This window comes from Globicephala melas, chromosome 16 (assembly GCF_963455315.2).
Source record: "Globicephala melas chromosome 16, mGloMel1.2, whole genome shotgun sequence".
Taxonomy (NCBI): domain Eukaryota; kingdom Metazoa; phylum Chordata; class Mammalia; order Artiodactyla; family Delphinidae; genus Globicephala; species Globicephala melas.
Genome location: NC_083329.1, coordinates 32,759,757 through 32,773,199, shown reverse-complemented (window position 1 = coordinate 32,773,199; position 13,443 = coordinate 32,759,757). Strand labels below are relative to the sequence as shown.

Sequence of the window (13,443 nt, the reverse complement as noted above, 5' to 3'; positions counted from 1 at the left end):
TAGTGCTGACTCTTCAGAGTCTAGTGAATCACTTGAGTATAAAGCTACGTATGATGTTGGAAGGAGAAGGGATAGAAGAGAATCCAACATCATTCCAGGAATGATAGCTTAGGAAGAAATGCAAGAGATCATCTGGTTTTGTTTGTGTTTTCGCCCATTTTTACAGAAATTTTCAAGCATATATAAAAGTAGGGATAATAGTAAAATTCACTCCCATGGACCCAGCCTCCAATTTCAGAAATTACCACCTCATGCTCAGTTCATCTCTAACCCACTGCTACCCCCTCCTCTCAATATTCTGAAGGAATCCCAGATGTCAAATAAGTTATTCACAACTGTTTAGAAAGTGACATCTCCTAGTTTTAATCCCCTTAGTTAACAGGCTCAGAGAGGGTAAGTCACTAAGTTGGTTAGTGGCAGTTATTTTTAACCCCTACACCTCAAAAATAAAAGTCAAATAGTTTACTAACTGAGAATATTGGACTTTACATAGTACAATTAAACAGTACGTATGAGACATGAGGTGTCAAACTATGTCAAACTTCTGGTCTGTCCCATGACCACGGTCACATTTTAGACTCTAAGTACAAGTGAAATATGAGTTCTCCTATATGAAAACCTTAACATGTAGACTAAATGTCACTTGAACTCATTATAAATGTCATCAGTACATGAAAAATTTATTTTCAGTCTTTATCAACACTTTATCTAATGAATTCCATAAATTAATACTCATTCTAAAAAAATAACTTTGTATTATTTGACCTATAATCACCTCTGTTAAGCCTCCCATTCAGAAAAAAAAATTCTTCGGGAAATTCAACAGGATGTGGGGACGGCTGGTTGATGTTCCTTTTCATCAGTTATTTTGAAACCAAATCCCTGTGGATTTTGAAATTGCAAATAAATTTGTCCAAGAAAAGTATTCCTTTTCAACTATGTAGTAATAAAATGGGTCTGAGACTCTTCCTAAGCCTCATGGTTTCCCATCTTCAGCCTGTTCTATTTTCAAAGTAGGAGGTTAGTTGATTTTTATTAAGCCAGTGTCAGTGGCTTATCTACTATGAGATATCACAGCATAACTGGACATGGAGCTAGTTTTCTAGGTTTCCCAGGTTTGAAACCATGACACCAGTATTTGGCCTGGTCAGAATGTTCCAGAAGTTTCTAGAACAAGAGGGGGAGATTCTGCTAGTGTCTTTGCATGGAAACCTGCAACATGTTGATTTGGCTGTCGACTGCCATACTTGCCCTATTGTATCTCAAAATGTTACCCAGGGCATGTGACATCCGTCCCTGTGAGGAGTGGGGCACAAGGCACCCCTCAATGAGCATTTGATGAGATAATTGACGGTTAAAAAAAAAAGCTGCAAAAATTACCTGAATAAATAACACTGTAGAAGGCAGACATCCAGACATTTTTCCATGCACAACTCCCACTCGTTTCTCTGAGAGATAAAAGCAGCAAAGATTGACAATCTGTCAGTTTAACCGTTTCATTGTGAACTTTTTCTGGGCAGGTTATTCACATCGAACTCATTTGATGTGATCAGTGATGATGCTTTTATTGGTCTCCCACATCTAGAGTATTTGTAAGTAAACTAACCTTTTTTTTTTTTAACATAATGTTTCAGTACAAGGGCTCTGAGGTTCCTACAGTTGTCTGACCCAAAATATTATAACCTATTGCAGATTCATAGAAAACAACAACATCAAGTCCATTTCAAGACATACTTTCCGGGGACTAAAGTCTTTAATTCACCTGTAAGTATGAATGTTGCTATTACTTTTTAAACTTGCCAGTGGGCAATGCAACTTGATAACCTGTGGTTAAAGCACCCACTTTGTGGGTATCCATGAAAATTTAAGAAAGCCAAATGATTTCTCTACATGCACATTTGCCTTCTCTCCCTGCCATTAGCCAGTGTGTGTCCAGGAAACCAGTTACTATTAATACTAGCCCAAACCAGCAATAATTAGGAAAACAATCTACTCCAGGGAAATTGTGTGACTGAAATAACGTTTGTAATTATCTACATCATTACTCACTTCATGAATTGACTATATAGCTTAATTTGATATTCTCTGTTTCTCTTTTTCTGTACAAGCCCTGACTTCATATACATTTAAACATATACTAGAACCACAGGCCACGTCTACACAGCACCTGAACAACATTTTAATAAGAAAAATATTTATTCAATGGATGATTAGAGCTACATCCGCTGTTCTTAACGGGACAATTTTACCTCCCAGGGAACATTCACCAATATCTAGAGACATGTTTGATTGTCACAAGTAGAGGATGCAACTGGGATTTAGTGGGTAGAGGGCAGCAATGCTGCTAAACGTCCTGCAGTGCACAGGACAGCCTCACAACAAAGAATTATCCAGCCTAAAATGGCACAGTCCTGAGGCTGGGAAATCCTGAGTAACAGGAACCAAGTAACTCTTTTCCCTTACCCTCCCCACCCCCTACACACACACACACACACACACACACACACACTCACAGACAGATGTACTTTTAAGGAAACTAGAAGGGCATGGGAAGAAATGGCACTAACATTTGTTAAGTGCCTACTACTATGTTGGCCAGTGTGCTTTATGTGAATTTTCATTTAATCCTCTCAACGATTCTGCCAGAGTCACACAACCCCCGTTCTAGAAATGAGGAAACAGAAGCCTGGAGGGGATATGTGACAAGTGAACTGAGTAGTTATGGAATTATGATAACATCAACTCAATAGCTGAACTGCTATGGCTACTCATCCATTCAGGGACTGTTTCTCAAGTGCCTAATATGTGTCTCTTTAGTGTTAGATAAAGATGCAAGTCATCTAAGCATCATAGTCATTCTGTCGATTTTAACCTGTTGCCTCTCAGTACCTCATTTCCAGCTCTGCCCTTTGAACCTTTATTCTAGGGTGTCTACGTGGTCCTCATGCTGCCTCTACTAGTCCTTGTCTCTACTACTGTTTGGATTTGTAGCAACAGGGAACTGATGGCCAGATGTATTTTACGAAATCACTGCACCTTTCAAGGCTTCTGTATATAGTCATTATAAAATGATGAGGAAAATAATGTTTATAAAATAAACAGTTTGCAACACTGCTTTTCACATCAGTGTTACAATGTGCTGCAAACCTGGCTGTGTATGGTACGAATGCTATGCCATTTGATTACGGAGCCAAACACCACCAAGCCTAATCTTTCAGCAAAAATAAATAAAAGAAATGAAGAAATGGAAAGATAAATGGAAGTTCATGACTTCAACTTGAAATCTACTTGATTCACATAAATCCATTCAACATGGCCTGTGTCTAATGGCTCAGCATCACGAGGGGCTGAAGGAAGGATGTAAGACCCTGGTGTTCTCTCTGGGAACCTGGACATAGCCTTGCCGTGCCCCTTAGTTCAACCAAGTATATCTTCTCTCCAGCCTAAGGGCCTACCTCACCTGGAGGGAAGAATGGAAAGAAGGGAAGGAGGGAGGCAGAAAGAGAGAGAAAGGAAGGAATGAGGGGGAAAGAGGGGAGGGGTGAGGAAGGGAGGAAAGTGGGGAAGAAAAAAATTTATACAACACCCTAGTGAAGAACATTCATTTTGTTTGACTAGAGCCTATCATGCCCATCAAATAAAATGGAAATATAAATTTGGGTCATTATGAGGCCCCTTCTTTAGAGGTATGAAGAATATGAGAAGGCGGCACTGGTACAGCATGTGCTTAATACCTAGGAATTTTCAAGCTCAAGGGAACACAAAAGGCAGGCTTCAAAGAGAGAGGCGTGACAATGAAAGAGTCAGACAATGAAAGGGAAGTCCCACCTGTCTGACCGGTGGGTGCTGGAGGTAGGAAGGAGGTTTTAGGAGGGAACAGGTTAAAGTCGATTGAATATGACCCTTAGATCTCTTGCATCTTTATCAAACACTTAGGTTGATTCGTGTGGCATTGCCAATATGAGACTCTTTTGGATCTGCAAAAATGGCATTGCCATATGGTTCATCCTAAATAGTCTCTAGGATGTGCCACACAAAAATGAATAAAATCCAGCTCCAACCCGGAAGAGCTCAGTCCAGCAAGAGGAATTACATGAACATATATTTTCTCACTGAGTGCCTTGTCCCCAGGTCATGATCTCCTTTCTAATTATGCTGTTCCTCCAGGTGTAGTTCTCTGCTTCTTCCTTCTTTCCTTCCTTCTTTCCTTTTTTCTTTTCTCCTTTCCTTTTTTCCTTTCAAGAAGAGATGGGTAGGGAAGATTTGAAGCCCAAATGTCCCTCTGACGGCTCGGCACATCAAGTTCATTTTCCATTATTTACCACTTATAAATAAATCTGACATTTGTTTGAGCCATTAATTTTCTTTTTAAGATTTTAGAGGTGTTAGGTTTCAAAGTGCACTTTCCTCCACCTCAGACCAATTCTTCTTAATTAAAGGCAAACATTCAAGTAGCAAAGAATTATCACCTCACCCTCTAACCTACAGAAAGAGTTTACAACGCTTTTTCATATTCTTGACCTCATTACAGTCTCTTGATGACCTTATGAAAGATACAAGGCAGGCACTATCCCCATTGGTGAATGAGAACACGGAGGTACACCCTAAGTTTAAGCTGCTCCCCAGTTAGTAGCGGTAAAAGTTAGAAGTTTCCCTAAGTCTTTAATGAGACATCTAGTGCCCTCTCCACCATGTCAATTATAGCAGGACCAGGGAATTCCCTGGTGGCCCCGTAGTTAGGACTCCGGACCCTCACTGCTGAGGGCCTGGGTTCAATCCCTGGTTGGGGAACTAAGACCCCGCAATCCATGCAGTGGCCAAAAAAGAAAGGAAAAAGGGAAAAAAAATTATAGCAGGATCAGAAAGCTTTATGGAGCTGGCTGGATCCTTCCACAGGACATCATTTGAGGAGGAAATATGGCTGGGGAAGGAAGAGAAGATCCTGAAGAGAGGAGCCCTACCCTCACTGTAGTCTCCAAATGCAAATAGTTGGGATTAGACATATACTTTTAGACCCAACTGGTTCCCACCCTGGCCTAACATTAAAGCTTCTCCAAGGGACTTGCCTGAGCACTGATATAAATTCAGTTCATTCCTAAAGAAGCAATGAACTTATCTCACCTTCTTATACATCTAACTCAGTAGACTTACCTTCTAAAGAGACATTAATAGACAACTTAAAACTTACTATATAGACTTCTCTCCCCCCTCAAACCAACCCCCCCGCAAAAAAGAGAATTCCTTATATTTAAGTCCTTACAAATCCTGGCACCCTCTCTTGATTATTCTGAATGACTGTAATATTATACATGATTAACTTAAGTGTTTGAATAGCTTATATATTTCAGAAAGGTTTGACTTTTCCTGATGACCATGTATTACTTCTGAAATCAGGGAAAAACTGAATTAAAAAATCATTTATGACCATTGATCACAAAATCTCTAAACATTTTGTACTGGTTTCTGTTAACACCCATGAGGTTTTCGTAAAGGTTCCCTTGGGCGTCACATGAGTGTCCTCGTGGCTAAGGCCCAGTGGAGGCAGGATTCTTTGCATGCATGTATAAAGACATTTGGGGAAAATGTCATCCATGTCTACCTGCTGGGGAGCACCTACTGACTGCTCACCACTGCAGAGGTGCAAAAGATATATATAGCAGTCCCCAAACTCAGGGCGCCTGTGTGTCTCCAGTTAGTCAGGCAGGATGTCCTCATTTCGGCCTTTACAATGACATGCATGTAAAGAGGGCAGTGCAATATACTGGCTGAGGGGGATCCCTGCCATCAGACTGCCTGGGTTCAAAGCACAGCTTTACCCGTTAATAGCTGTGGGACATCAGGCAGGTCACTAAGCTTCATGGTGCCTCCAATTTCTTATGTGTAATATGGAAGTGATAATAATCATCTGTAAAAATGGGGGTGGGGATAATAAAATACTTAGGAGTACCTAGATCCTAAGGTTGTCGTGAGATTAGGTCAGTTAATCTATGCAAAGTGCATAGGACAGAGTGTGCTATGCAGTAAACACCATCACGTAGGAATAAACTAAACCTCACTGCCTAACTTCCACTGGTCCTGGATCAGGACTCTGAATGCTGTAGTGTATTTACCCCCTTTAAACATTTTGTATGAAATTAAAATAACTGCACTTGAAGTACCGCAAATTCAGTGAGACACCAACTCAAGCTGAGAATCTGCACTGCAGGGAGCCTGGGAGCACCCCAGATGGCCGTGGGCGATGCTTTCTTAGCAGCAGACCCCAGTGGCACTGAAACAAACGTGCTGTCTGAGCCAGTCTGGTCTGCCTTAGAGAGAAGACTTTCCAGTAGGTTCCATACTCCATAATTAGAGGTTTTCTCAGGTAAACCATGAAAACACCAAAGTGGAGAGAATGGTCATCAGCTCCATTGGGTAGGAAAGCCTTCCTGCCATTGAGAATGCTTGACCCTTCTCAGCTAGTCTCAAGGCAGCTAGGTGCTCAGTTCAGCAGTTTCCCCGGTGTTTTAAAGAATGTTTCTTAGGTAGACTCTGAGTCAGGACCTAGAGAATGGAGCTTAGTGGCAGGCACACTTTGAAGAGCCCTCCTAGGGAATTCCCTGGTGGTCCAGTGGTTAGGACTCGGTGCTTTCACTGCTGGGGCCTGGGTTCGAATCCTGGTCGGGGAACTAGAATCCTCATGGCTCAGCCAAATTAAAAAAAAAAAAGAAGAAGAGCCGTCCTATTGTTTAGGGCTTATTACACAGTGAGGGCTCAGAGGAGGGAGGGCACTTTGTGAGCATCGTGGAGGTGGGGCAGTGGTAATTCACAGGGCTTTGCAATTTCTCCCTAACTCGGTGTCTTGGTACAAGGGCCTAAGAGAAGCATTCTCTGCTCTTTTCTTTGTCTGGATGGATGGCCTTCTTCTTATCAACTCCAGCCTGCCCCATTCATTCATTCATGTAAAAGTAGCTGTTGAGGACTTATATTATGCCAGGCACTGGGGATACAGTGGTAAGAAAAACATCCTTCCAGTACTCACTACAAAGTCATCCTAGAAAAAAAGTAACATTGATGCATGTTTTCTCAAACCTCTCATTGGCCTGTTTTCACTCTCTCCCAATCAGTTCTACCCCTCATCAGTTACCCAGATACAGTGCATTCCTACCCCATAGTAAAACCTAAGGTGGTGATGCTCATTGAGTTTTTTTTAAAATTTTGGAATTCCTTTTTTTTTAATCTTTTTTTTTTATAACCAAAAACCCCAAAAAAACAAAAAACAAAAAAACCCGCAGTTCACCCATTTCTCCCATCCCCTCAACCCCACCTCTGGCAACCACCAATTTGTTCTCTGTATCTATGAAGTTCACTGACTCTTAACACCTTGGGTATGTGAGGCTTAGAGCTCTGTTCTTTGGGCAGGAAGCGGGAACTCTCAGATTCACCTGCTGTTTAAAAGAACTGCCCAGGGCAGCAATAAAAACATGGTGCCTCTTCCTGTGTAACCCTAGTGGCTGCAGTAATTCAGGACTTGACTCTCATCATTTCACTCCCACTGTCCTATGACCCAGCCTCCTCCAAGCTCATGCCCTGCAGCCAGTTGCACTTCGTGCTGGTTTCCGGGGGAGGGACGTCCACTTAGGAGAAGTTAGCATGAGGACTTCAGGACACATTGTGCCAGCAACTATATTGAGACACATAACTTGAGAGAGATTCTAGACTGGTCCAAGACCCAAGAAATCTCTTCATTTAACCACCATTCAGTAAAAAGAACTATGGAGCTGTTCTCTGGAATAATCTTCTTTAGCAGCATTTTATTAATTCTGCATAGGCGGACAGTCACAGCAGTTCATTTGTATGGTCAGTTTTCTAAATGTTGTTTCTTGGGCAAAGACCACACAAAAGCCTTTCTCCTTCCTGTCCCCCCCCACCACCACTCCTCCCAGCTGCCCTTTATTGAGAGTAGTCCAACTACCATCCTGAGTTACCGCATTTACTTTTTCTAACACTCTTATGATATGAGGTATTATTACCTCCGCTTAAAAAATGAAAAAGCTGAGTCGCAGAGAAGGTACATAACCAAAGTCACACAGCCTGTAAATAGTGGAGCCGGGATTCAAACCAAGCTCAGAAAGAATGACTCCAAAGCTGTGCTCTTTGTCACAAAATGGACCATCACTGAGACTGGAAACTTCTGATTCAGTTCCCTTTCTTCTGTGTCGAGGTTCATTGAAAAAAAGCTTTCTAATCTAGTGGTAATTTCTAAAACTCAGAAAAACTACATAATTGACAAAAATAGATTTTAAAAGTTCTGAATGCTTGCACTTGAGAAATCTTGTATTAATTAAAGGAGGTGGAAAACATAGAAGACTTTTGAGAGTGTTTTAAATGGAATGTGAGAGAATTTTCAAGGGCTTTGGAGGCTGACAGCATAGACGCTTTTGTTTTAGTTTTGGGTTTTTTTTGTTTTTTTTTTGCGGTACGCGGGCCTCTCACTGTTGTGGCCTCTCCCGTTGCGGAGCACAGGCTTTGGACGCGCAGGCTCAGCAGCCATGGCTCACGGGCCCAGCCGCTCCGCGGCATGTGGGATCTTCCCAGACCGGGGCACAAACCCATGTCCCCTGCATCAGCAGGCGGACTCTCAACCACTGCGCCACCAGGGAGGCCCTTAGTTTTAAATTTTTATTGTGAAAATTAAAAATACTCCTAAGAAGAGTATATAACATGTACATGTATAATGCTGGTTAAAAATAGAAAATTACCAGTACCTAGTACCCTTCCCTGTCATACAGCATCTGTTCCTTGTTATGTGCACATTTCTGCAGTATGGACACATGTCCCTTTCCTTGATACTATCAGGACTGTTTCTTACTTATTACCCTTGATTAGCATCAGAATCATTTTAGCGGTAAGTGAAAGAACAAAAAGAGAAGGAGAAAACAATTCCTGTGATAATAGGGCAAGAATTGGAAGAAGGGAAAAGGAGATGATTAAAGAGGATGAATGGATGGATGGATGGATGGGTGAATAGATGGATATTTATAAGGAAGCTATTTTCTAAGGAGGAATGAATGAATGGAGCTAAAAGGGAAAAAATGTAGAAAAAGGAGGAAACATAAAGAATGTGCTGGAAGGGGGATAGATCAGACAGGCCTCCAAATTTGAGAGCTGTTGGTACTAAGAGTTGGAGGTTGAGCTGCTCTCTATAGCAAGTGGGGCGGTGGGGGGAGGGAGGAGAAGGGCAGCCTGAGTGAGAGGAGAGAGAGCACATGGAGACCATGGACACGGGGAGGCATCCCTTAGATGGGATGCCTGAGTGTGTGATGCTCATACTCAGTGCTAAGTAGAAAGACCGATGCCCAGGCATCATTCTGTTACTCGTATTTTGGAGGGTTTGCTTGTTTGTTTGCTTAATACCATAATACATAAGGGGTCATAAAATGCATTTATTTCATTTATGACTACAGTTTACATCATTCTTTTTTTTTTTTCCAGGAGCCTTGCAAATAACAACCTCCAGACTCTCCCAAAAGACATTTTCAAAGGCCTGGATTCTTTAACAAATGTGTAAGAGGACCTAAGAAATCACTGATTAATTAATTAATTTGCAGTCGTTAACAAAGAAGCCTGGTGTGGATTATTAAATTTTTTAATTGGCTTTAAATTAAATGAGAATTTTTAAATTGGCTTAAAATTTGAATTTAGTTGGACTAATGTTTGAGTCTCCTATGGTATTTACCACTATATTCTGAAAATATAGTCCCAAGTTTGCCTTTGACAAAGTGTGTGCCTGTATGGCAGGGACTGATGACAAGGGACTTGGAGCCGTTAGGAAGAGGAGGGCTAGATAGAGATTTCAAGATGCCTTTTTTTTTCTCATGAGGTCCAGGAAATGGGGCTACAAAGAAAAAACATAAAGAAGTCTGGGAAACTGACAGAATAAAGATGAAAGTTTACACCCATGGGTTGGTCAGTCAAGAGAGAAATGGAGCAGGAAGTGGGGGAAGGGAAGAAAGTTTGCCTTTTCTCTCATTAGACTGAACAACAGCTCTAGGCTTAATCCCCAGGAATTTGGCTTAAGCCCCAGGAAGGGAATGAACTTAATTATTTTTGACCCTTTTTCAAACAAAAGAGCTTTCAAACTTTGACTTTTAAGCCTCAGAGTGAAAGATCTTTGTAAAGAATTTGTGTATTTTGTAGTAAGGAAAGCAAGTAATATATGCCTAACCCTTTCAAAAGCAATTTAGCTTCAATAAGTGCCTTCCAGAACATTGGAAAGGTATTTAAATGTCACAAGGTAGAAAACAGGAACAAACGAAAGATGTATGAAAACAAAGGAGTTCTTATTTTTCAGGTACTTTGCTATAGAATATATATTCAAAACAACTTTTCTCCAATAACAAAAATTTGAGTCAAGAATTTTCTCCTAAACCTAGGATTTAACTTCAAATCAGTAAGCTATGAAAAACTTCCTTTGTTCCTTGTAGTATTCCCCCCACCCCTCCTCCATGCCTATTACCCCAATTCCTGAAAGATGGTTTATTTCCAAGAGAGTGTCAGAATCAGGACACTTCCAAATAGTCTTGGACAGACCACAGTTATCCGCTCTGGTTTACAATAGCCCAGAAAAGTTGACACTCATTATTCTGGGTCAGAGTATTCTTGAGATATGAGGTGAGTCCTGAGAATGTCTTGGAAGTTAGATGATTCCCCACGGCAGCCTTGGGGATACAGTGTATTTGGGGACCCTCTGGCCCAACCTTGTGTCAACCTATACCCCACAATAGCAAAAGAAAAAACACTTGAAATTGGCTCAGTCTCTCCAAGGAATCCCATAATGGGTTTGGCCTCTTGGGCCTACCTTGATAGGCCCAAACCAAGAATCATCTAAGAAGTGCAAGGATCCATGCCGACTTGCCTTTTAGTAGATTTCTTGGTTTCTTGAATTACCCCCTAAAACACATTTTTAAATGCTTCAACGTTTAAAAAGTATTCATATGCTGTGTGAAAAGTAGGTGGTACCTATCTTAGGAATTTTGTGTGACCAAGAATGGTTTTAGGGAAGAGATAGAGTTTTTGAACAGAAGCAATGCAAATAAACAGAGAACTTGGCGAGCTGGGATCATATGTGGAAATTTAAACTATCTATGCTGTGCAGTTTATTATGGACATGAGCTATTATTGTATGTCTGCACTAGCTCGGCTGTGTCGACGTCATTTCCTATTAAAATTGAATTTGTAGACCATGGAATAGGATCAGGGTTAATTATGCCTGTGAGGAAGAAGAAAAGCAAATAGCTCACTCGATGTAATTAAATATGGTACAACAATCACTACATCTTTCTTTTAGACCTGTGCTGCCCAATATGGTAGCTACACATGTGATCACCAAACACTTGAAATGTGTTCCTAGTGTAAATGAGGAACTGAATTTTAAATTTTACATAATTAAAAAAATTGAATAAAAAACTAAATTTAAATTTAAAAACTGATTCTCTGTTCAATCATTGGAAGACTTTTAGGTATGCTTGGAAAAACTTGGGTGTATAAATCTGTTTTTTTCAACTGTAAATTTTGTTAACTCTAAATACAAATCAGGAATTTCTGCTGAAATTTTATTTTCCAAATTGAGATATACTGTAAGTATAAAATACACATCAGACTTCAAAGACTTAGTATACAAAGAGAATGTAAAATATCTCATTAGTAATTTCAATATTGACTATATGTGAAAATGATAAAATTCTGTATGTATTGGGTTACATAACATATGCTATGAAAATAATTTCACTTCTTTCTTTTTAGTTTTTTAATGTGTCTGTAGAAAACTTCTAACTACATATGTGGTTCACATTGTATTTCTATGGAGAGCACAGCTCTAGACTGAGCTACCTTTGAATCCAAGAGGGAATAAGTTATGAGGTTCCATTGACTAGGGTGGCCTGCAAGGGCACACTGTGGTCATTCTCTGAGCCCAAAGTGAATGGTCAGTCAGGTTGAAGGTAGATTATGAGACATTATATAAAGCCAGGTGAGGTCATTCTGCACATGTTCATTGCTAAAGTAAAAGTCATGCCTGGGAAGGAAGGGCCCTCGTATATCAAAAGCAGCTGAAGTTTGTCTTTCAGGGACCTGAGAGGTAATTCATTTAATTGTGACTGTAAACTGAAGTGGCTGGTGGAATGGCTAGGCCACACCAACGCAACTGTTGAAGACATCTACTGTGAAGGCCCTCCAGAATACAAGAAGCGCAAAATCAATAGTCTCTCCTCCAAGGATTTTGATTGCATCATTACAGGTAATGTATTCCAAATGATTCCACCTCATAAAATTAAAATAAGGGCTAATTTTTTACATATGCAGGAACTGATTCTTTAAATATATATATTAAAAACCAACTGAGCAATTTAAAAATATTATGAACCGTTAAAATTCACGTGTTTAAAAGCAAAGTAAAATTGTCATTTCACTGTTTCTCTAGAATAAATATATTTCTTGTGGACATTTGAGATCTAGCCAAGGAATGAGGCATCAGCACAGTTACTCATCATCATTTTCAATTTTTGCAGAGTTTGCAAAGTTTCAAGACCTGCCTTTTCAATCACTGTCCATAGACACTTTTTCTTACATGAACGATGAGTATGTAGTCATCGCTCAGCCTTTCACTGGAAAGTGCATTTTCCTTGAATGGGACCATGTAGAAAAGACCTTCCGGAATTATGACAACATTACAGGTACGAAAAGCCTGATCGTATTTTGAGTGCAAAGTTAAGCCACTTGGGCCAAGGGCAACAGGAAAAGATGAATGATATCAGGGAATTCTTTGGGCAGGTTGAGAATCATTTGAATCCCAAATCTACCATTTACTGAGTGCCTGGGATTGTTCCCTAAAGCTTAATTTCCTCACTTGTAAAATGGGAATAATAATACCTAACTTTCAGTGTTGTTATAAAACAATGAGAGCATATGTTCAAGAAACTTAGTATAGGACCTAGCTTAGTAAATATACAATAAAAGGTGGGTTATTTTTCTTCAATGAAAAAGTACTGGACTAAGAATTATGAGTTCTAATCTAGGTTCTGCCACAAGCTAACTGGTCAAGCCACTCACCCTCACTGGGCCCCTCTTTTTAACTATAAAATAAGGAGGTTATTTTAGATCAATGAGTCTCAAACTTTACGGCAAAAGCATTACTTCTGCAAAATGTTCATGGGAAATCTCCTGAATTCCCCTCAGTTTCCCAATGGATTGCAGCAGGGCTTTGTGAAATCTAAACCTTACCTTTGTGTGAGGTTCTTCTTACATGTGTACAGTCTGTCAATTGCTTTGAATGAATCTTTAGATGAGCACTTAAATGAAAAATGAATCATATATTTGCAGACTTTCAGATGGCATCATCTAGTCTAGGATGATGAATATGTGTCATATATGCAGTCATTATCCCCTCCCTCACCCCAGACAGACATC

The 13,443-nt window shown here is 40.2% G+C and overlaps 1 protein-coding gene across 3 annotated transcripts in view; it reads left to right on the top strand.

Annotated features, from left to right (window-relative positions):
• Positions 1-13,443, top strand: part of LGI1 (leucine rich glioma inactivated 1) — a 33,421-nt gene that overhangs the window by 17,355 nt on the left and 2,623 nt on the right. Inside the window, exons 3-7 of one of the 3 annotated variants that reach the window (XM_030865566.2) lie at positions 1,521-1,592; positions 1,693-1,764; positions 9,472-9,543; positions 12,105-12,274; positions 12,546-12,710. In XM_030865566.2, the coding sequence (XP_030721426.2) occupies positions 1,521-1,592; positions 1,693-1,764; positions 9,472-9,543; positions 12,105-12,274; positions 12,546-12,710 (551 nt within the window). The remainder of the gene's footprint in view (positions 1-1,520; positions 1,593-1,692; positions 1,765-9,471; positions 9,544-12,104; positions 12,275-12,545; positions 12,711-13,443) is intronic. The other 2 variants (XM_060286287.1, XM_030865568.2) reach the window with 2 other exon arrangements.